This window comes from Vicia villosa, linkage group LG1 (assembly GCF_029867415.1).
Source record: "Vicia villosa cultivar HV-30 ecotype Madison, WI linkage group LG1, Vvil1.0, whole genome shotgun sequence".
Taxonomy (NCBI): domain Eukaryota; kingdom Viridiplantae; phylum Streptophyta; class Magnoliopsida; order Fabales; family Fabaceae; genus Vicia; species Vicia villosa.
The window spans coordinates 227,274,845-227,300,368 of NC_081180.1; the positions used below are offsets into that span (position 1 = coordinate 227,274,845).

A 25,524-nucleotide genomic window follows, 5' to 3' on the forward strand; every position below is an offset into this window, starting at 1 on the left:
TTTCTATCTCTTCGAATGTCAATTCCAAGAATCCTGGAAGCAGCTCCCAGATCCTTCATATCGAACTCCTTATTGAGTTCAGCCTTTACCCTCGTCACATCTTCAACATTGTTGCTTGCTATGAGAATATCATCCACATAAAGCAACAAAATAACAAATGAATTACCAGGTCGAAATCTGAAGTAAACGCAGTGGTCGAACTGACTTCTAATGAAACTTATGCGTGCCATGAACTTGTCGAATCTCCTATTCCACTGTCGAGGAGATTGTTTCAGCCCATACAAAGATCTCTTTAACTTGCACACATAATCTTCCTTCCCCTTTTCGACATACCCTTCAGGTTGCCTCATCAGGATCGTTTCATCTAGATCACCATACAAGAACGCAGTCTTCACATCCATCTGTTCCAGTTCAAGATCGAACTGTGCCACCATGGCAAGCAACATTCGAATGGACCTATGCTTCACAACAGGAGAAAACACATCATTGAAGTCGACACCTTCTTTCTGAGTGAAACCCCTTGCAACTAACCTTGCCTTGTATCTTTTCGACGTCACTCCTTCAATTCCTTCCTTAACTTTGAAAATCCATTTACAGCTGACTAACCTTGCCCCAACAGGTTTCTTGATCAGTTCCCAAGTATGATTATCATGAAGAGATTTCATCTCATCATCCATGGCCTTCAGCCATTCAGTCTTATTTCGACTCCTCATAACTTCCTTATAGTCTCTAGGTTCTTCGTCTAGAACCTCACTTGCAGAGATTAAGGCATAAGCTATAAGATCTGCATATCCAAGTCTCTGAGGTGGCTTGATGACTCTTCTCGACCTATCTCTCGACAATACGTAGTCATCGTCAGTTTCCTCAACTTCAGCATCTTCTGCTTCTTCTTCGACTTCATCTGGGATATGCAATTCAGCATCAACATGCTCCACCTCAACAGGAATCTCTACCTGTTCCAGCTCTTCGTCATATGTTTCTGTACTTCGACCAACATCATCAGTTTTCTTAAAAGCCATTTCAGCTTCATTGAAAACTACATCTCGACTGATGATACACCTCCTGTGACCTGGCTCTAGGCACCATAGCCTATAAGCTTTGACTCCTTCAGGGTATCCCATGAACATGCATTTCAGAGCTCTAGGTTCGACCTTGTCTTGCCTAATGTGAGCATAGGCTACGCAGCCAAATACTCTCAGTTTGTCGAGATCTGGTGGATGTCCCGACCAAACTTCTTCAGGTGTCTTCATATCTAACGCCGTCGAAGGACATCTATTTATCAGATATGTTGCTGTCGAAACAGCCTCAGCCCAGAACACCTTCTTTAACCCCGCACTAGTCAACATGCATCTGACTCTCTCCAAAATAGTTCGATTAAATCTTTCAGCCAAACCATTTTGCTGTGGAGTACCTGCAGTAGTTCTATGCCTTGCAATACCAAAGGCAGCACAAAAACTGTCGAATGCCTCATTGCAAAATTCAAGGCCATTGTCGGTTCTCAACCTCTTGACCTTCCTGCCAGTCTGATTTTCAACCAGAGTCTTCCAACTTTTGAAATTCTCAAAAGTTTCATCCTTAGTCTTCTGGATGAATACCCATAATTTTCTGGAATAATCATCTACTATGGATAGAAAATACCTTGCTCCTGAATGTGATGGACACCTTGCAGGCCCCCAAAGATCAGCATGGATGTAATCAAGGGATCCATGTGTTCTTTGTTTGCCTTTGTTGAACTTCACTCTGCAAGATTTTCCAACTACACAGGGTTCACAAAACTTCAGCTTTTCGACTTTGTCTCCACCAAGCAGATTTTGTTTCCCTAATTCGACCAGACCCCTTTCACTGACATGGCCCAATCTCATGTGCCAGATTTCTGTTTTCGACAAAGGTTTCGTGGATGCAACATTTGTCGAACCACTTACAACTTCAGCCTCAAGGGTATACAAGCCTTGTTTCTTCACGCCTCTCAAGACTTCTTTCGAACCCTTCATGACTCTTAGGATACTTTTCTCTCCTTGGAAAACATATCCTTTCTTGTCGAATTCACCAAGAGAAAGCAGATTTCTCTTCAAATCAGGAACATACCTGACTTCAGTCAACAACCTTATTGACTCATCATGGAGCTTGAATCTCACAGATCCAACACCTGCAATCTTGCAAGCCTTGTTGTTTCCCAGCAATACTGATCCACCATCTTGATCACATAATTCCTCGAACAAGTCTTTGTTTGGAGTCATGTGCCAAGTGCAACCTGAATCCATAATCCACTCCTTCTTAGAGTCACTGCTTGAAACCACAAGAACATCAGATGATTCGAAATCATCTTGAACAATGGCAGCGTTGCCATTATCCTTACCTCCATGATATTTCAAGCGTTCAGGGCACACCTTTCTTGTGTGACCCTCCTTCTTACAATGGTAGCATCGAATGCTAGATGCTTCGCCACTGTAAGTCTTCGACTGGCTTTTGCCTTTCTTCTTGTCGAACTTACCATCCTTTCGTAAGAGTTTTCCTTTAGCGGCCAAACCTTCGCCAACAGTCGAAGGTTTATGCTCCTTTCGTTCATTCAAGTCCTTAGAGTACAAGGCTGATTGAACTTCTTCAAACGTCAGGGACTCCCTTCCATACAAGAGAGTTTCTTTGAAGTGAGCATGTGATCGAGGCAAAGAACACAATAGTAACAGCGCTTGATCTTCATCATCGATCTTCACATCAATATTTTCAAGATCAAGAATCAGCTTGTTGAACATATCCAACTGCTCAGCCAATACTTTGTCTTCAATCATCTTGAACGAATACAAAGCTTGCTTCAGGTAGAGTCGATTTACCAGCGATTTGGTCATATACAAACTTTCAAGTTTCACCCATAACCCTGATGCCGTCGTCTCCTTTGATACCTGCCGGAGAACCTTATCACCAAGGCTCAACAAAATTGCGCTGTGTGCTTTCTCGATCATATTTGTTTTCTCCGCTGCCGTCAATTCTGCATTCATGGCTGCCTCTCCCTTCAACGCTTCCAAACAACCCTGCTGAACCAGTAGGGCTTTCATCTTCAAGCGCCACAGACCGAAATCATTCACTCCGGTGAACTTTTCAATCTCATACTTTGTTGAAGGCATCTTCTCCACGCTCACCGCACCAATTTGTTGTGAAAAACGATACCAATAACAAAGTATAATAGGGAATTAGGGAACAGAAGAGGAACACAAGAATTGGTTATAACTGCTATTCTTTCACTTTCTCTTAAAACAAGATTACAAGTTTACAAGAATAACAAATAACCTCTCTCACCCTAAATTAGGATTTGCAGCATAGCAATGATGAGAGACTAGTATGTTATTTATAATAAAACCTAACATACTAACTAATGGGCTTTTTCAGCAAGGCCCATTACACAAGCCAACTTAATAAACAAGCTAACTTAACAAATTAGGGTTTAAACACTAAAACCTAATTTAACATGCTAACAACCCTATCATCTTCGACATCTGCATGCTAGACCCATCTTCGACTACAGCATGCACACTTCGACATCAGCATGTGAACAATCCTTCGACTTCATGCTTAACTCTGTCGAACTGTCGAACCAAGAAGCTACCCTTCGACAATACTAGAGTTCGATCCAATATCTCACATCTATATAACAATGTGTTTCTATATGCTTCAAAATTTCCACAAAACATAATAACCAAACCCATGTTGAGCAGAAGCACCAAACTTATATTAGAAGGTGAAAGATATACCATTGCCGGATAAAATCCCCCTCTAGTGTTAAATGCATGATATGATATGAAATAGTAAAAGTTGCAATCAAATAATACTGTTAAATAGTAAAAGTTGCCATCATTAGGAAGAAGTGTGTCGGATCAAATCCCCCTCTACTGTTAAATGCATGATATGATATGATATTTTTGTTGTAGAGGAACATGATAAGGTTGAAGACATAATAACCAAACCCATGTTGATGAAGAAAGAAACCTACATGATAGGCAGGAGAATAATCAAGGTAAATGCAGCTGAAATTTTAACATTCCTAGTACATGATTATAAACAATAGGTAGTACATAGAAAACTAATTTTGATATAGGCATGATCATATAAGAGACTTTCTTATATTATATGCAGTAAATTATGGTGCTTCAAACTCTGTTGTTACTATACGTTCATATATTGTTTGGTAATAGATATGGTATGTTGCATTTGATATAGTAGTTCAATACAATATGTAGAAATTTGAAAGATGTTATTTTATTTTCAAACTTGTAGATATATCACCTTAAATCATGAAAAACAACCATTTCACCTGAATATCATGAAAGACAAAACAATTAACATTATGCTCTCTAATTTTCGATGGATCTCGGTTTCTCGCCGTCGACGACCATTTTGCCTTTTCTTGTCCAATTAATCTTGTTCTTGGAGGCATAATTTCGAGGAAGAATCAAACAAAAAGGTAAGGAGTAGAGAAGCAGATTTATTCTTGTCCAAAGTTTAAATCTCACCTCAAATTTCCCCATCTGAGTGAAGAAATGGTTAAGTAGACTTTGTTTGGCCTCACACACTTCACAATAGACAATTGACTTTGGAATTAAATCCCGCAAACTTGGACATACCATATTAACATAAGAAAAATTTGTTGTTCCTGTTTATAGATAATTCAGAGAGTGAGGGAGTCTCTATCAACTTATTTCTAGAATTTATAAGCCTTTTGTAAGTTTGAAAATGTGTGTTTCAGAATTTACTACCAATTTGTCTAAGATATGAATCATTATATTGATAAAAAATTGAATGTGTATGATTTCCATTATATGTAAAACCCTCCAACTTATATCATCTTATAGTTCAAATGTCACTTGAGACTATAATTTATTTGACATATCAACTTTGGAAAGTATTGAAAGGAATTGAAAACAACTTTAGATTTACATTAAAATCATAAATTGAATATGAATTTGAACCATTCAGAGAACTGAAACCTGGATAAAGATAGTTTTTCAAGAAAAATTTCAAATCATATTACTAAATTTACAAAAGAGACCAAAGTAAAACGATAGAGAGATAGCAACTGTAACAGTCCGTTTTTATTGTATTTATTTTATTATAATATTTTATACTTTGGTGTGTTAATTAATTATTTGATCGTTATAAGATTTAATTATTAATTAATTAATTAATTAAACTTGAGTGCATTTGTGTTTAATAGAATTAATTAAGTTATTAGAGAGTTAGATTAATTGGGCCTATTTATTGGAGTGATAAGCAATTGGAGGGTGTTATTAATTTCAAAGCCCAATATAATAAATAAAGATAGTAAGAGAGGAAATAAGAGTAGAAGCATCATTTTCTCATTTCCTGGTTTTCAAGAATAGAAGTGGAGGAGAGGAACAAGAAGAGGAAAGTTAGGGTTTTGGAGGAGAAATCAAGAGGTAAGGGGGAGAATCCCTAATCATTGTGGGTTAGTATATGGGGATGATGGGTAGAGTTAATATGATTAGATTTGTTATTAAAACCTGGAAGTTTTCTGTGAATAACATGTTTGGTCTACTTTATTAAAGCACTGTTTTGTTGTGGCTGTATATAATGGAACCTGGAACGAAAAGAAAGAACGGAATGACAATAAAATTGGATAGAAATGTTGTTTTAACTTGTTTCCATTCTTTTACTTATCCGCTACAGTAGCTAGTTTTAGTAAAAAGGAAAACATGAGATGCGTAACATACTTATTGATAGGAATGGTTACTGTGCTAGCACTTGGTCATTTAATAATATGAGCCAACAACCTTCAATTAGGAATAGTGCCGCGGTGACTTGGCAAATGAAACAAAAGTCAACCCCATGTACCACCCAGCGATGGAAATACTACTACTTGCTTGTGTAATTTTCTCCCTTACTGTAGCGTATTACATGAGGAATGAATTAATGTCTTCTTTTCTTTTCTATACCCTGTTCCGAATTTTGATTAGAAGAGAACACACATATATATATATATATATATATATATATAGGGATGTATGACCTGGCCATGTTTGGTTGTTTTATGATGTGTGCCTATTCCTATGATGTGACTTATCGTGGCATACATACACTAACCTTATGCTTCCTCAAATCAACTTAAGATAAATGCAAAGGTTGTATTACCTGACAGATGCATAAATGCATACCATTATTTAATGGACCACTTGTAGTACTTCCACACTGTAGCGCTTTGTTTTTGTCTAGAAACAAGTGTGTGAGCTACACTGTAGCGACATCATAAGATTTGGATGCTAGGTCCATTGGCCAAAATGAAAACATGAGTCACCAACCTACTTTAGTCGACAGAACTCGCTATAGATATTAGTTTTGGTCACATGGCAACTGAACCAACATTTTCTATTAAATGAATATGCTACTGTGATGTACTATTAGTCATCCAAAAACGTGAATTCATATTAGGAGTAGATACAACTACTATCCATTGCCATTGGACAAACAAAAACGTGGACATCAATATACTTTAGTGATAAAGGAATGCGACTGTGCTAGCTTCCTTCAATAAAACAAAAACGTGAATACTATCACACTCATTTATGAAATGTGAGGAACACACATACTAATTAATAAATGGGCATGTTTCTAGGATAATTCTAAGGTTAAAAACTCCTAGGAGTAGTTAGGTGGCATAGTTCTTATGGTCTTTTTTATTTGTTTAATGAAAGGAATGAATCTTATAATTAATAAATTGTGATGCTAGCATATGATAATAAATTTCACTAGTGTTAATTGAAATGATGGATTGAAATTGTGTGTTGGCTATTATATGTGAATAATGCTTATGTGATGAGAATGTTGTGTACAATGATTGTGGATAATTCATAGGATTGAATTGTTGTGATATGCTAAATATTAAGATGGTAGAGATGATCTTAATTGCATATGTTTGATTAACATTGTACATACATTCATATCATGGATGCCTTGAAACAAAGGTGGTTTGCTTTGAAACATAAGCGAGGCTTAGATTCTAAAGTGAATCGGAAGCGGTAAACTATATGTTTACGTTTGGTGGGCTTTGGTCTTGTCCGGATCGGAAGCGTGGCTTGGATTCTAGATATTGAATCGGAAAGCGGTGAAACTTTGGGTTCACAATTCGGTACCACATGCATAGCGTCACATATCTTGCATTGAGTCACATTAAAATTATGCGATAATTGAGTATGTGAAGTTGATGTAGTTGTGATATGTGTATGAGTTTGATAATTGAAAACGAGTGAAGTTGAATACATATTTGATTAGATGTGTGAATATGTGAGAGTTATGATTGTGTACTTAATTGAGAACATAATAGTAGAATTGAAATATTATACTATTTAAGCTTGTTGTATATTCAAAAAACATGTGAAATATGCATTGATTACTATTATCTATTCCGTTTTACATAGTATGACTAATTACTTGAAGTGTTGATTTAACCATTATATTCTGTTATACTTCTTCATAATGATTCGTATTCTCACCCTTCTGTTTTAATGTTGCCCTCGTTTGGCGACATGCAGGTTCTGGAGTTTAGTAGCCGCGTGTGACCTAGCCGGAGGTTCTTCCTTGGTTATTGGAGACTAGGTAGTGAGTCAATGCTCTGGTCGTGTAACACTGGGTAGACTAGGTGTATTGATCTCATGTTATATTTGCGTATGTATTATGCTATGAATGATGAACTTATTTATTGGTTACATGTCTTTTGAGAGGCTTACAAGCCGAACCATTTTGATTATGTTTATGTTGAATTGAGATTATTAGTCGATGTATGATCATGGTATGGGACATGAATCATTATAAATCACATGAGTATCATATATTTCCGTTGTGAATGCATATCCAGGTTAAATTTTGATTTGATATTGAGTGTTATTAAAAATGACCAGGAGTATTGTGCTGTATAGATAAATGCTATCAGTTTTTTTTTTTTAGGTTTTAGTTCTTCTAAAAGCATCAATGTGACGCCCTTTTGAATTATATGCATGTTATTCTCTGATTATTTGTTAAATATTTTGGGGTAAAAAGGGGTGTTACAATAGTGGTATCAGAGCATGGTCGACCGGTTGATCAATAGTCTTTAATGTTTTCTTATCTTGTTGTATTTGATTTGTGTATCTGACACGATCGATACTATTTGTCTGGTTGTTTGGTTGTCTAGGACGATGGTTGCAGGCAGGAATGATGATGCTATTGCTGAGGCGTTGAGGATGTTGGCTGGCTCCATTGGTCAGATTCCTCAAGCGAATGCTGGTAACCGAAATGGAGATGATGATGAGTACCGTGCTTTAGGGAGATTCCAGAGGAACAATCCTCCTGTTTTTGAAGGTGAACATGAACCTGATAAAGCTCAAGCTTGGCTGAAGGCGATTGAGAAGATCTTCAGAGTCATGAACTGTACTGATGCTCAGAGAGTGCAGTTTGGTACTCATATGCTGGAAAAGGAAGCTGAAGATTGGTGGAACAACACTCTTCAGAGGTTTGAAGAAGATGGCATTGAGGTTACTTGGGATGTTTTCCGTGATGTCTTCTTGGAGAACTATTTTCCTGAAGATTGTCGTGGGAAGAAAGAGGTGGAGTTCCTTGAGTTGAAGCAAGGAAATGGTACCGTTGCTGTTTATGCTGCTAAGTTTCAGGAGCTTATCAAGTATTGTCCCCACTATAATACTGATAATGCTGAGAGATCTAAATGTTTGAAGTTTGTGAATGGCTTGAGACATGATATCAAGAAGGCTATTGGTTACCAACAGATTACCCGTTTTACTGAATTGGTTAACAAGAGTCGGATTTATGATGAGGATAGTAGAGAGAGTGCCTCTATCTACAAGAGTTTGAAAGGAAAGAATCAGGATCGTGGGAAACCGTATGATGACAAGAGGAAACAAGCTGGTTTTGGCAAGAAGCCAAGTTGGGGAGGATCTTCTACTTCACCTAAGTGTTTCAAATGTGGAGTTGAGGGTCATAAAGCTGCTGAGTGCAAGAAAGAGGTTACTACTTGTTTCAAGTGTGGCAAGTATGGTCACATAGCTACTAATTGTAGAGGTGGTTCGAATGTGACTTGTTTCAACTGTTGAGAGAAAGGCCACGTTAGTACAAAATGTGACAAGCCAAAGAAGGAGCAAGCGAAAGGAAAAGTGTTTGCATTGTCTGGTGCGGGAGCCACTACTGATGAGAGGCTAATTCAAGGTACGTGCTTCATTAATGGTACACCTTTGATTGCTATTATTGATACTGGTGCAACACATTCTTTCATTTCCTTGGATTGTGCTAGAAGATTGAATCTTGTATTATCTGATATGCGTAGAAGTATGGTCATTGATACACCTGCTATGGGTTCTGTTTCTACTTCTTATGTATGTCTGAATTGTCAATTGAGTATCTTTGGTAGAGGTTTTGGGATCGATTTAGTTTGTCTTCCTTTAGAACAACTTGATGTGATTTTGGGTATGAATTGGTTGGAATTTAATCGTGTGCATATCAACTGTTTTGATAAGACAGTCATCTTTCCTGAGTATTGTATTGAAGAAGATTCATTCTTATCTGCTAAGCAAGTCGACGAATCAGTTCAGAGTGGAGCTGAATTGTTTATGTTGTTAGCAACCTTAGATGTGCGCGAGAAGAGAACCATTGAGGAATTACCTATAGTTTGTGAATTTGCGGAGGTATTTCCTGATGATATAATTGACTTACCACCAGAACGAGAAGTTGAGTTTTCGATTGATTTAGTTCCTGGAACTAGTCCCGTATCGATGGCTCCATATAGGATGTCTGCTTCTGAGTTGAAAGAGTTGAAGAGTCAACTTGAAGAGTTGCTTAAGAAGAGATTTATTCGTCCTAGTGTATCGCCGTGGGGTGCACCTGTTCTATTGGTCAAGAAGAAAGAAGGTTCGATGAGATTATGTGTTGATTATAGACAATTGAACAAAGTGACGATTAAGAACCGTTATCCACTTCCGAGAATTGATGACTTGATGGATCAGTTGGTTGGAGCATGTGTGTTTAGCAAGATTGATTTGAGGTCTGGTTATCATCAGATTCGTGTTAGAGTTGAGGACATTCAGAAAACTGCTTTTCGGACGAGGTATGGTCATTACGAATATTCTGTGATGCCATTTGGTGTGACTAATGCACCTGGTGTGTTCATGGAATATATGAATAGGATCTTTCATGACTACCTGGATAAGTTTGTTGTGGTATTCATTGATGACATATTGATTTACTCTAAGAGTGAGGAAGAGCATGCTGAGCACTTGAGAGTTGTTTTGTCCGTGTTGAAAGAGAAGAAGTTGTTTGCTAAACTATCTAAATGTGAATTTTGGTTAAGTGAAGTAAGCTTTCTTGGGCATGTGATTTCAAGTGGAGGTATTTCTGTTGATCCTTCGAAGATTGAGGCTGTATCCCAATGGGAGGCACCTAAGTCTGTTGCTGAGATTAGAAGTTTTCTTGGGTTGGCTGGTTATTACAGGAAGTTCATTGAAGGGTTTTCGAAGTTGTCGTTACCGTTGACGCAGTTGACTAGAAAGGGTCAAGCCTTTATTTGGACTTCGCAATGTGAAGAGAATTTCCAAGAACTCAAGAGAAGATTGACTTCTGCTCCCATTTTGATTTTACCGGATCCGTTAGAACCTTTTGTGGTTTACTGTGATGCTTCTTTGTTAGGATTGGGAGGTGTTCTGATGCAAAGAGGACAAGTTGTAGCTTATGCTTCAAGGCAACTTAAAGTTCATGAGAGGAATTATCCTACACATGATTTGGAGTTGGCAGCTGTGGTGTTTGTGTTAAAACTTTGGAGGCATTATTTGTTTGGATCAAGGTTTGATGTGTTTAGTGATCACAAGAGCTTGAAGTACTTGTTCGATCAGAAAGAGTTGAATATGAGACAAAGGAGATGGTTGGAGTTCTTGAAAGACTACGATTTTGGTTTAAACTACCATCCTGGTAAAGCGAATGTTGTAGCCGATGCATTGAGTAGGAAGTCATTACACATGTCTATGTTGATGGTTCGAGAGTTTGAATTATTGGAACAATTTAGAGACTTGAGTTTGTTATGCGAAGAGACTTCTAGTGGTGTGAAGCTTGGTATGTTGAAGCTTACTAGTGGTATTTTGGATGAGATTCGAGAAGGACAGAAATCTGATTTGGGTTTGGTTGATCGATTCACATTGATTAATCAAGGAAAAGGTGGTGACTTTCGAATTGATGAGAATGGTATTATGAAGTGTCGTAATCGAGTTTGTGTTCCAGATGTTACGGACTTGAGAAAGAGAATTCTCGAGGAAGGGCATAGAAGTGGTTTGAGTATTCATCCGGGCGCTACTAAAATGTATCAAGACCATTGCCGGATAAAATCCCCCTCTAGTGTTAAATGCATGATATGATATGAAATAGTAAAAGTTGCAATCAAATAATACTGTTAAATAGTAAAAGTTGCCATCATTAGGAAGAAGTGTGTCGGATCAAATCCCCCTCTACTGTTAAATGCATGATATGATATGATATTTTTGTTGTAGAGGAACATGATAAGGTTGAAGACATAATAACCAAACCCATGTTGATGAAGAAAGAAACCTACATGATAGGCAGGAGAATAATCAAGGTAAATGCAGCTGAAATTTTAACATTCCTAGTACATGATTATAAACAATAGGTAGTACATAGAAAACTAATTTTGATATAGGCATGATCATATAAGAGACTTTCTTATATTATATGCAGTAAATTATGGTGCTTCAAACTCTGTTGTTACTATACGTTCATATATTGTTTGGTAATAGATATGGTATGTTGCATTTGATATAGTAGTTCAATACAATATGTAGAAATTTGAAAGATGTTATTTTATTTTCAAACTTGTAGATATATCACCTTAAATCATGAAAAACAACCATTTCACCTGAATATCATGAAAGACAAAACAATTAACATTATGCTCTCTAATTTTCGATGGATCTCGGTTTCTCGCCGTCGACGACCATTTTGCCTTTTCTTGTCCAATTAATCTTGTTCTTGGAGGCATAATTTCGAGGAAGAATCAAACAAAAAGGTAAGGAGTAGAGAAGCAGATTTATTCTTGTCCAAAGTTTAAATCTCACCTCAAATTTCCCCATCTGAGTGAAGAAATGGTTAAGTAGACTTTGTTTGGCCTCACACACTTCACAATAGACAATTGACTTTGGAATTAAATCCCGCAAACTTGGACATACCATATTAACATAAGAAAAATTTGTTGTTCCTGTTTATAGATAATTCAGAGAGTGAGGGAGTCTCTATCAACTTATTTCTAGAATTTATAAGCCTTTTGTAAGTTTGAAAATGTGTGTTTCAGAATTTACTACCAATTTGTCTAAGATATGAATCATTATATTGATAAAAAATTGAATGTGTATGATTTCCATTATATGTAAAACCCTCCAACTTATATCATCTTATAGTTCAAATGTCACTTGAGACTATAATTTATTTGACATATCAACTTTGGAAAGTATTGAAAGGAATTGAAAACAACTTTAGATTTACATTAAAATCATAAATTGAATATGAATTTGAACCATTCAGAGAACTGAAACCTGGATAAAGATAGTTTTTCAAGAAAAATTTCAAATCATATTACTAAATTTACAAAAGAGACCAAAGTAAAACGATAGAGAGATAGCAACTGTAACAGTCCGTTTTTATTGTATTTATTTTATTATAATATTTTATACTTTGGTGTGTTAATTAATTATTTGATCGTTATAAGATTTAATTATTAATTAATTAATTAATTAAACTTGAGTGCATTTGTGTTTAATAGAATTAATTAAGTTATTAGAGAGTTAGATTAATTGGGCCTATTTATTGGAGTGATAAGCAATTGGAGGGTGTTATTAATTTCAAAGCCCAATATAATAAATAAAGATAGTAAGAGAGGAAATAAGAGTAGAAGCATCATTTTCTCATTTCCTGGTTTTCAAGAATAGAAGTGGAGGAGAGGAACAAGAAGAGGAAAGTTAGGGTTTTGGAGGAGAAATCAAGAGGTAAGGGGGAGAATCCCTAATCATTGTGGGTTAGTATATGGGGATGATGGGTAGAGTTAATATGATTAGATTTGTTATTAAAACCTGGAAGTTTTCTGTGAATAACATGTTTGGTCTACTTTATTAAAGCACTGTTTTGTTGTGGCTGTATATAATGGAACCTGGAACGAAAAGAAAGAACGGAATGACAATAAAATTGGATAGAAATGTTGTTTTAACTTGTTTCCATTCTTTTACTTATCCGCTACAGTAGCTAGTTTTAGTAAAAAGGAAAACATGAGATGCGTAACATACTTATTGATAGGAATGGTTACTGTGCTAGCACTTGGTCATTTAATAATATGAGCCAACAACCTTCAATTAGGAATAGTGCCGCGGTGACTTGGCAAATGAAACAAAAGTCAACCCCATGTACCACCCAGCGATGGAAATACTACTACTTGCTTGTGTAATTTTCTCCCTTACTGTAGCGTATTACATGAGGAATGAATTAATGTCTTCTTTTCTTTTCTATACCCTGTTCCGAATTTTGATTAGAAGAGAACACACATATATATATATATATATATATAGGGATGTATGACCTGGCCATGTTTGGTTGTTTTATGATGTGTGCCTATTCCTATGATGTGACTTATCGTGGCATACATACACTAACCTTATGCTTCCTCAAATCAACTTAAGATAAATGCAAAGGTTGTATTACCTGACAGATGCATAAATGCATACCATTATTTAATGGACCACTTGTAGTACTTCCACACTGTAGCGCTTTGTTTTTGTCTAGAAACAAGTGTGTGAGCTACACTGTAGCGACATCATAAGATTTGGATGCTAGGTCCATTGGCCAAAATGAAAACATGAGTCACCAACCTACTTTAGTCGACAGAACTCGCTATAGATATTAGTTTTGGTCACATGGCAACTGAACCAACATTTTCTATTAAATGAATATGCTACTGTGATGTACTATTAGTCATCCAAAAACGTGAATTCATATTAGGAGTAGATACAACTACTATCCATTGCCATTGGACAAACAAAAACGTGGACATCAATATACTTTAGTGATAAAGGAATGCGACTGTGCTAGCTTCCTTCAATAAAACAAAAACGTGAATACTATCACACTCATTTATGAAATGTGAGGAACACACATACTAATTAATAAATGGGCATGTTTCTAGGATAATTCTAAGGTTAAAAACTCCTAGGAGTAGTTAGGTGGCATAGTTCTTATGGTCTTTTTTATTTGTTTAATGAAAGGAATGAATCTTATAATTAATAAATTGTGATGCTAGCATATGATAATAAATTTCACTAGTGTTAATTGAAATGATGGATTGAAATTGTGTGTTGGCTATTATATGTGAATAATGCTTATGTGATGAGAATGTTGTGTACAATGATTGTGGATAATTCATAGGATTGAATTGTTGTGATATGCTAAATATTAAGATGGTAGAGATGATCTTAATTGCATATGTTTGATTAACATTGTACATACATTCATATCATGGATGCCTTGAAACAAAGGTGGTTTGCTTTGAAACATAAGCGAGGCTTAGATTCTAAAGTGAATCGGAAGCGGTAAACTATATGTTTACGTTTGGTGGGCTTTGGTCTTGTCCGGATCGGAAGCGTGGCTTGGATTTTAGATATTGAATCGGAAAGCGGTGAAACTTTGGGTTCACAATTCGGTACCACATGCATAGCGTCACATATCTTGCATTGAGTCACATTAAAATTATGCGATAATTGAGTATGTGAAGTTGATGTAGTTGTGATATGTGTATGAGTTTGATAATTGAAAACGAGTGAAGTTGAATACATATTTGATTATATGTGTGAATATGTGAGAGTTATGATTGTGTACTTAATTGAGAACATAATAGTAGAATTGAAATATTATACTATTTAAGCTTGTTGTATATTCGAAAAACATGTGAAATATGCATTGATTACTATTATCTATTCCGTTTTACATAGTATGACTAATTACTTGAAGTGTTGATTTAACCATTATATTCTGTTATACTTCTTCATAATGATTCGTATTCTCACCCTTCTGTTTTAATGTTGCCCTCGTTTGGCGACATGCAGGTTCTGGAGTTTAGTAGCCGCGTGTGACCTAACCGGAGGTTCTTCCTTGGTTATTGGAGACTAGGTAGTGAGTCAATGCTCTGGTCGTGTAACACTGGGTAGACTAGGTGTATTGATCTCATGTTATATTTGCGTATGTATTATGCTATGAATGATGAACTTATTTATTGGTTACATGTCTTTTGAGAGGCTTACAAGCCGAACCATTTTGATTATGTTTATGTTGAATTGAGATTATTAGTCGATGTATGATCATGGTATGGGACATGAATCATTATAAATCACATAAGTATCATATATTTCCGCTGTGAATGCATATCCAGGTTAAATTTTGATTTGATATTGAGTGTTATTAAAAATGACCAGGAGTATTGTGCTGTATAGATAAATGCTATCAGTTTTTTTTTTTTAGGTTTTAGTTCTTCTAAAAGCATCAATGTGACGCCCTTTTGAATTATATGCATGTTATTCTCTGATTATTTGTTAAATATTTTGGGGTAAAAAGGGGTGTTACAATAGTGGTATCAGAGCATGGTCGACCAGTTGATCAATAGTCTTTAATGTTTTCTTATCTTGTTGTATTTGATTTGTGTATCTGACACGATCGATACTATTTGTCTGGTTGTTTGGTTGTCTAGGACAATGGTTGCAGGCAGGAATGATGATGCTATTGCTGAGGCGTTGAGGATGTTGGCTGGCTCCATTGGTCAGATTCCTCAAGCGAATGCTGGTAACCGAAATGGAGATGATGATGAGTACCGTGCTTTAGGGAGATTCCAGAGGAACAATCCTCCTGTTTTTGAAGGTGAACATGAACCTGATAAAGCTCAAGCTTGGCTGAAGGCGATTGAGAAGATCTTCAGAGTCATGAACTGTACTGATGCTCAGAGAGTGCAGTTTGGTACTCATATGCTGGAAAAGGAAGCTGAAGATTGGTGGAACAACACTCTTCAGAGGTTTGAAGAAGATGGAATTGAGGTTACTTGGGATCTTTTCCGTGATGTCTTCTTGGAGAACTATTTTCCTGAAGATTGTCGTGGGAAGAAAGAGGTGGAGTTCCTTGAGTTGAAGCAAGGAAATGGTACCGTTGCTGTTTATGCTGCTAAGTTTCAGGAGCTTATCAAGTATTGTCCCCACTATAATACTGATAATGCTGAGAGATCTAAATGTTTGAAGTTTGTGAATGGCTTGAGACATGATATCAAGAAGGCTATTGGTTACCAACAGATTACCCGTTTTACTGAATTGGTTAACAAGAGTCGGATTTATGATGAGGATAGTAGAGAGAGTGCCTCTATCTACAAGAGTTTGAAAGGAAAGAATCAGGATCGTGGGAAACCGTATGATGACAAGAGGAAACAAGCTGGTTTTGGCAAGAAGCCAAGTTGGGGAGGATCTTCTACTTCACCTAAGTGTTTCAAATGTGGAGTTGAGGGTCATAAAGCTGCTGAGTGCAAGAAAGAGGTTACTACTTGTTTCAAGTGTGGCAAGTATGGTCACATAGCTACTAATTGTAGAGGTGGTTCGAATGTGACTTGTTTCAACTGTTGAGAGAAAGGCCACGTTAGTACAAAATGTGACAAGCCAAAGAAGGAGCAAGCGAAAGGAAAAGTGTTTGCATTGTCTGGTGCGGGAGCCACTACTGATGAGAGGCTAATTCAAGGTACGTGCTTCATTAATGGTACACCTTTGATTGCTATTATTGATACTGGTGCAACACATTCTTTCATTTCCTTGGATTGTGCTAGAAGATTGAATCTTGTATTATCTGATATGCGTAGAAGTATGGTCATTGATACACCTGCTATGGGTTCTGTTTCTACTTCTTATGTATGTCTGAATTGTCAATTGAGTATCTTTGGTAGAGGTTTTGGGATCGATTTAGTTTGTCTTCCTTTAGAACAACTTGATGTGATTTTGGGTATGAATTGGTTGGAATTTAATCGTGTGCATATCAACTGTTTTGATAAGACGGTCATCTTTCCTGAGTATTGTATTGAAGAAGATTCATTCTTATCTGCTAAGCAAGTCGACGAATCAGTTCAGAGTGGAGCTGAATTGTTTATGTTGTTAGCAACCTTAGATGTGCGCGAGAAGAGAACCATTGAGGAATTACCTATAGTTTGTGAATTTGCGGAGGTATTTCCTGATGATATAATTGACTTACCACCAGAACGAGAAGTTGAGTTTTCGATTGATTTAGTTCCTGGAACTAGTCCCGTATCGATGGCTCCATATAGGATGTCTGCTTCTGAGTTGAAAGAGTTGAAGAGTCAACTTGAAGAGTTGCTTAAGAAGAGATTTATTCGTCCTAGTGTATCGCCGTGGGGTGCACCTGTTCTATTGGTCAAGAAGAAAGAAGGTTCGATGAGATTATGTGTTGATTATAGACAATTGAACAAAGTGACGATTAAGAACCGTTATCCACTTCCGAGAATTGATGACTTGATGGATCAGTTGGTTGGAGCATGTGTGTTTAGCAAGATTGATTTGAGGTCTGGTTATCATCAGATTCGTGTTAGAGCTGAGGACATTCAGAAAACTGCTTTTCGGACGAGGTATGGTCATTACGAATATTCTGTGATGCCATTTGGTGTGACTAATGCACCTGGTGTGTTCATGGAATATATGAATAGGATCTTTCATGACTACCTGGATAAGTTTGTTGTGGTATTCATTGATGACATATTGATTTACTCTAAGAGTGAGGAAGAGCATGCTGAGCACTTGAGAGTTGTTTTGTCCGTGTTGAAAGAGAAGAAGTTGTTTGCTAAACTATCTAAATGTGAATTTTGGTTAAGTGAAGTAAGCTTTCTTGGGCATGTGATTTCAAGTGGAGGTATTTCTGTTGATCCTTCGAAGATTGAGGCTGTATCCCAATGGGAGGCACCTAAGTCTGTTGCTGAGATTAGAAGTTTTCTTGGGTTGGCTGGTTATTACAGGAAGTTCATTGAAGGGTTTTCGAAGTTGTCGTTACCGTTGACGCAGTTGACTAGAAAGGGTCAAGCCTTTATTTGGACTTCGCAATGTGAAGAGAATTTCCAAGAACTCAAGAGAAGATTGACTTCTGCTCCCATTTTGATTTTACCGGATCCGTTAGAACCTTTTGTGGTTTACTGTGATGCTTCTTTGTTAGGATTGGGAGGTGTTCTGATGCAAAGAGGACAAGTTGTAGCTTATGCTTCAAGGCAACTTAAAGTTCATGAGAGGAATTATCCTACACATGATTTGGAGTTGGCAGCTGTGGTGTTTGTGTTAAAACTTTGGAGGCATTATTTGTTTGGATCAAGGTTTGATGTGTTTAGTGATCACAAGAGCTTGAAGTACTTGTTGGATCAGAAAGAGTTGAATATGAGACAAAGGAGATGGTTGGAGTTCTTGAAAGACTACGATTTTGGTTTAAACTACCATCCTGGTAAAGCGAATGTTGTAGCCGATGCATTGAGTAGGAAGTCATTACACATGTCTATGTTGATGGTTCGAGAGTTTGAATTATTGGAACAATTTAGAGACTTGAGTTTGTTATGCGAAGAGACTTCTAGTGGTGTGAAGCTTGGTATGTTGAAGCTTACTAGTGGTATTTTGGATGAGATTCGAGAAGGACAGAAATCTGATTTGGGTTTGGTTGATCGATTCACATTGATTAATCAAGGAAAAGGTGGTGACTTTCGAATTGATGAGAATGGTATTATGAAGTGTCGTAATCGAGTTTGTGTTCCAGATGTTACGGACTTGAGAAAGAGAATTCTCGAGGAAGGGCATAGAAGTGGTTTGAGTATTCATCCGGGCGCTACTAAAATGTATCAAGACCTGAGGAAGATGTTTTGGTGGCAGGGTATGAAGAAAGACATAGCGGAATTTGTGTATTCTTGTTTGACTTGTCAAAAGTAAAAAATTGAACATTAAAAACCGTCTGGTTTGATGCAACCGTTATCTATTCCCGAGTGGAAGTGGGATAGTATCTCGATGGATTTTGTTTCAAGTTTGCCGAGGACAACGAGTAATTGTGAGGCGATTTGGGTAATTGTAGACCGGTTGACTAAATGTGCTCATTTTATTCCGATGAGGATGGATTATTCAATGGAGAGACTTGCTAAGTTATACATCGAGAGGATTGTGTGCTTGCATGGTATACCGTCGAGTATTGTTTCCGATAGAGATCCAAGGTTTACTTCTAGATTTTGGGAAGGTTTGCAAAGTGCATTGGGTACGAAGTTGCGTTTGAGTTCCGCATATCATCCGCAAACTGATGGTCAAACGGAGAGGACTATTCAATCACTTGAGGATCTCTTAAGGTCTTGTGTTTTGGAACAAGGAGGAAATTGGGATAGTTTCTTGCCTTTGATCGAGTTTACTTATAACAACATTTTTCATTCTAGTATTGGAATGGCACCTTTCGAAGCGCTTTATGGTAGGAGGTGTAGAACTCCTTTGTGTTGGTATGAGTCGGGAGAGAGTGCTGTGGTTGGACCCGAATTAATTCAAGAGACTACGGATAAGATTAAGATGATTCAGGAGAAGATGAAGGCTTCTCAAAGCCGTCAAAAGAGTTACCATGATAAGAGAAGAAAGGCTCTTGAATTTGAGAAGGATGATCATGTGTTCCTCCGTGTTACGCCAATAACGGGAGTTGGTAGAGCGTTGAAATCGCGTAAGTTGATGCCACGTTTTATTGGTCCTTACCAAATTTCGGAAAGGGTAGGTGAAGTAGCTTATCAGATTGCGTTACCACCGTCTCTTTCTAATCTCCATGATGTGTTCCATGTATCTCAATTGAGGAGGTATATTGCGGATCCATCGCATGTTGTTCAGTTGGATGATGTACAAGTAAGAGATAATTTGACGGTTGATACAACACCTATGCGGATTGAAGATCGAGAAGTGAAGAAGCTTCGTGGTAAGGAGATCGCTTTGGTGAAAGTGGTGATCGCGACTTTGCGTGTCTATTAGTCGGGATAACTGCAAGTGCACAGTCGTGTCGTGTAGTTTTAAAAGATATCGAATCCACAGGGACTATGAATCGATCTACCGTTATCTAAGGTTACTATGTAAAGCTAGGGCTACTAATATTTCGATTGTTCTTAAGGGAAAGTGATTGTGAGAAATGAATAATATAATAAAAGACAGATATCAGTATGTATTTCGTTTAACTTAAGGTGATCCGAAGGTCCATTGGCTTTTGCATAATTTAATTAAAAATCTTTACTAATTCAATTGATTAAAAATCCTCGTCTCAAACTTTCGCTCTGTTGATTTAGATTACTGTCCTAATCCTAATGTACGCTTTCGCCATCCCATTAGATTTTAGAAAAGCTTTTTGGAAACAACGTAATTAATAAAATGCCCGTTTTATGAAGTTGTTATCTATTTAAATCTCCTAATCTCAAACTTTCGCTCTGTTGACTCGGAACATGCTAATATCCCTAACGTACGCTTCCGCCATCCCGCTCGGGTGTAAAAACAATTTTTGAAAATAAATAAGTTCTAATTAGTTCTAATACGCTTTCGCCATCCTTAAAACTAATGTCCTATGTCTACTATCTAGTTAAAGATCTCAAACTTTCGCTCTATTGATTTTAACCTTTGACCGTCTTAACCCCTCAAACTTTCGCTCTATTGGTTTTAAGACTTACTAATTAAATTAGACATACAAACCAAAAACAAGTGATATTTAATAAAACATAATTAAGCCAATTTATTTCGGATCCCTACGGTTAACTTACTTTACATACCGATATCTTAATAATTTAGCCAAACATATTAATATGGTTAAACATGCATAAATCGGTTCGGTTCATAATAATAGGCATAGTAAATGGCATACAATATATCATGCAAATAAATATAAATAAAGGCGGTAAATAAAAAACCTGAATTAAATAAATGGTAATTGGATCTTCGAGTACTGAACTTCCACCACAGGTTGGCTGGATCGTTCTTCGGAATTTAAACGGACAGAAAAAATAAACAAGGAAATAAAAGCGATAAATCTAACGTAAGGCTAGATCTATAAAAAGTTCACAACAGTTTCCAGTGTAGAAATCGTTGTGAGAAAATAAGTGTTTGAATGAAAGCAGAATAAAGAAATACGGTTCGCGGTACAATTTCGGCAGCACTTCGTTGGCAGGAAATCGGACCCTTGGAAGTGAGGTAGCAGGTTCTATTTATAGGAGATGTTTTGCTGTGACGTTGCGTGAAAAGAGGAAGCTTTGCAGACTGGGTGTGGAGACGTGCGTCTCCACTTTTTGGGGAGACCTCTTTGAACGACTTGAGACGTGCGTCTCAAGTGGAGAAAATCCAGGAGTAGTTGGAGACGGGCGTCTCCTCTTGGTGACGTGGCAGAAGAACGTTGGAGACGTGCGTCTCCACTTGCTGGGAAGGTTTGGGCCACGCGCCTTTGGTTCCATAGTGGGTTGAACTGTCTCTTTTGGGCCTTTTGGGTCCTAATTGCACCCCTCTTTCACTTCAGCACTCCTTTTTCATCTTTTAGGCATAAATATTGGTCATTTAAGGTCCATTTTCTTTCCTTTTCGCAAATAGTCGTAATTAGAGTGTAAAACCTGAAATAAAGCAAATACTCGCGTAATATCATAATAAATTAACATAATAAATGGAAAATGCTATAAATATCTATGGATTTCAAGCTAAATATACGATATAAAATCGTGTTATCAAGTGGTATGGGGTGGAGTCGCCGATGGCAACATCACTTGGGAACTCGAGGATAAGATGAAGGAATCGTATCCGGAGTTGTTCGTTTGAGGTAATTTTCGAGGCCGAAAATCTTTTAAGTTGGGGAGAGTTGTAACAGTCCGTTTTTATTGTATTTATTTTATTATAATATTTTATACTTTGGTGTGTTAATTAATTATTTGATCGTTATAAGATTTAATTATTAATTAATTAATTAAACTTGAGTGCATTTGTGTTTAATAGAATTAATTAAGTTATTAGAGAGTTAGATTAATTGGGCCTATTTATTGGAGTGATAAGCAATTGGAGGGTGTTATTAATTTCAAAGCCCAATATAATAAATAAAGATAGTAAGAGAGGAAATAAGAGTAGAAGCATCATTTTCTCATTTCCTGGTTTTCAAGAATAGAAGTGGAGGAGAGGAACAAGAAGAGGAAAGTTAGGGTTTTGGAGGAGAAATCAAGAGGTAAGGGGGAGAATCCCCAATCATTGTGGGTTAGTATATGGGGATGATGGGTAGAGTTAATATGATTAGATTTGTTATTAAAACCTGGAAGTTTTCTGTGAATAACATGTTTGGTCTACTTTATTAAAGCACTGTTTTGTTGTGGCTGTATATAATGGAACCTGGAACGAAAAGAAAGAACGGAATGACAATAAAATTGGATAGAAATGTTGTTTTAACTTGTTTCCATTCTTTTACTTATCCGCTACAGTAGCTAGTTTTAGTAAAAAGGAAAACATGAGATGCGTAACATACTTATTGATAGGAATGGTTACTGTGCTAGCACTTGGTCATTTAATAATATGAGCCAACAACCTTCAATTAGGAATAGTGCCGCGGTGACTTGGCAAATGAAACAAAAGTGAACCCCATGTACCACCCAGCGATGGAAATACTACTACTTGCTTGTGTAATTTTCTCCCTTACTGTAGCGTATTACATGAGGAATGAATTAATGTCTTCTTTTCTTTTCTATACCCTGTTTCGAATTTTGATTAGAAGAGAACATATATATATATATATAGGGATGTATGACCTGGCCATGTTTGGTTGTTTTATGATGTGTGCCTATTCCTATGATGTGACTTATCGTGGCATACATACACTAACCTTATGCTTCCTCAAATCAATTTAAGATAAATGCAAAGGTTGTATTACCTGACAGATGCATAAATGCATACCATTATTTAATGGACCACTTGTAGTACTTCCACACTGTAGCGCTTTGTTTTTGTCTAGAAACAAGTGTGTGAGCTACACTGTAGCGACATCATAAGATTTGGATGCTAGGTCCATTGGCCAAAATGAAAACATGAGTCACCAACCTACTTTAGTCGACAGAACTCGCTATAGATATTAGTTTTGGTCACATGGCAACTGAACCAACATTTTCTATTAAATGAATATGCTACTGTGATGTACTATTAGTCATCCAAAAACGTGAATTCATATTAGGAGTAGATACAACTACTATCCATTGCCATTGGACAAACAAAAACGTGGACATCAATATACTTTAGTGATAAAGGAATGCGACTGTGCTAGCTTCCTTCAATAAAACAAAAACGTGAATACTATCACACTCATTTATGAAATGTGAGGAACACACATACTAATTAATAAATGGGCATGTTTCTAGGATAATTCTAAGGTTAAAAACTCCTAGGAGTAGTTAGGTGGCATAGTTCTTATGGTCTTTTTTATTTGTTTAATGAAAGGAATGAATCTTATAATTAATAAATTGTGATGCTAGCATATGATAATAAATTTCACTAGTGTTAATTGAAATGATGGATTGAAATTGTGTGTTGGCTATTATATGTGAATAATGCTTATGTGATGAGAATGTTGTGTACAATGATTGTGGATAATTCATAGGATTGAATTGTTGTGATATGCTAAATATTAAGATGGTAGAGATGATCTTAATTGCATATGTTTGATTAACATTGTACATACATTCATATCATGGATGCCTTGAAACAAAGGTGGTTTGCTTTGAAACATAAGCGAGGCTTAGATTCTAAAGTGAATCGGAAGCGGTAAACTATATGTTTACGTTTGGTGGGCTTTGGTCTTGTCCGGATCGGAAGCGTGGCTTGGATTCTAGATATTGAATCGGAAAGCGGTGAAACTTTGGGTTCACAATTCGGTACCACATGCATAGCGTCACATATCTTGCATTGAGTCACATTAAAATTATGCGATAATTGAGTATGTGAAGTTGATGTAGTTGTGATATGTGTATGAGTTTGATAATTGAAAACGAGTGAAGTTGAATACATATTTGATTAGATGTGTGAATATGTGAGAGTTATGATTGTGTACTTAATTGAGAACATAATAGTAGAATTGAAATATTATACTATTTAAGCTTGTTGTATATTCAAAAAACATGTGAAATATGCATTGATTACTATTATCTATTCCGTTTTACATAGTATGACTAATTACTTGAAGTGTTGATTTAACCATTATATTCTGTTATACTTCTTCATAATGATTCGTATTCTCACCCTTCTGTTTTAATGTTGCCCTCGTTTGACGACATGCAGGTTCTGGAGTTTAGTAGCCGCGTGTGACCTAGCCGGAGGTTCTTCCTTGGTTATTGGAGACTAGGTAGTGAGTCAATGCTCTGGTCGTGTAACACTGGGTAGACTAGGTGTATTGATCTCATGTTATATTTGCGTATGTATTATGCTATGAATGATGAACTTATTTATTGGTTACATGTCTTTTGAGAGGCTTACAAGCCGAACCATTTTGATTATGTTTATGTTGAATTGAGATTATTAGTCGATGTATGATCATGGTATGGGACATGAATCATTATAAATCACATGAGTATCATATATTTTCGCTGTGAATGCATATCCAGGTTAAATTTTGATTTGATATTGAGTGTTATTAAAAATGACCAGGAGTATTGTGCTGTATAGATAAATGCTGTCAGTTTTTTTTTTAGGTTTTAGTTCTTCTAAAAGCATCAATGTGACGCCCTTTTGAATTATATGCATGTTATTCTCTGATTATTTGTTAAATATTTTGGGGTAAAAAGGGGTGTTACAGCAACAGTTCTTTTGAGGAAGCAAACAAATTGCTTTAGTGAATGTGATTATATAATTAAAGATAATCATATATGAATGTGATTATTCATGATATACTTCAATAATAAAACCAGTTTATTGTACCTAATACAACATGTTTGTTGACATCATGAAGAATAGTGAAGAGTTGTAAAATAACAATAGATAATTTTTTTAATAAATAAAAGGCATTGACAAATCTGACCTTAACCCGATCAGCATCAGGCAGAGGTTTGTATAAGACTTCCCTATTCAGCAACTGGGCGACGAATTCTATCACGGCTAGTGGCTCAATAACTGAAGTTGAAGAGATATTTGTATTATAAAAAAATAACGATAAATCCGCAATGAACTCTATCACAGACAGTGAAATGTGAAAGAAAGCATGAATTTGTAATAGATTGAAAAAAACTACAACGATTTCAGAGTTCCAGCCACCATTAGATAAGTAGAACAAACCTGAGAATTATTCCTCACATGCAAATCTTGAAGCACATCATCATATCGATTTAAGAGCTTGTTGTTATCAAATGAAAAATAATAATTAGCCGACACACTCTTCCTGCAAATAAATTACAACAATTTTAATAAAATAATAAGAATTTCCATG

The 25,524-nt window shown here is 36.5% G+C and overlaps 2 protein-coding genes across 2 annotated transcripts; both read left to right on the top strand.

Annotated features, from left to right (window-relative positions):
• Positions 1-5,344: 5,344 nt before the first annotated feature.
• LOC131623249 (uncharacterized) lies at positions 5,345-9,135 on the top strand. The gene is made up of 3 exons (XM_058894248.1): positions 5,345-5,426; positions 7,536-7,599; positions 8,174-9,135. Exon 3 carries the CDS (start codon positions 8,178-8,180, stop codon positions 9,084-9,086), a length of 909 nt encoding a protein of 302 aa, XP_058750231.1. The 5' UTR covers positions 5,345-5,426; positions 7,536-7,599; positions 8,174-8,177; the 3' UTR covers positions 9,087-9,135.
• A 5,994-nt stretch (positions 9,136-15,129) lies between these two features.
• LOC131623260 (uncharacterized) lies at positions 15,130-24,492 on the top strand. Its single transcript, XM_058894260.1, has 3 exons — positions 15,130-15,195; positions 15,770-16,794; positions 24,384-24,492. Exon 2 carries the CDS (start codon positions 15,774-15,776, stop codon positions 16,680-16,682), a length of 909 nt encoding a protein of 302 aa, XP_058750243.1. The 5' UTR covers positions 15,130-15,195; positions 15,770-15,773; the 3' UTR covers positions 16,683-16,794; positions 24,384-24,492.
• The last annotated feature ends 1,032 nt before the right edge of the window (positions 24,493-25,524 follow it).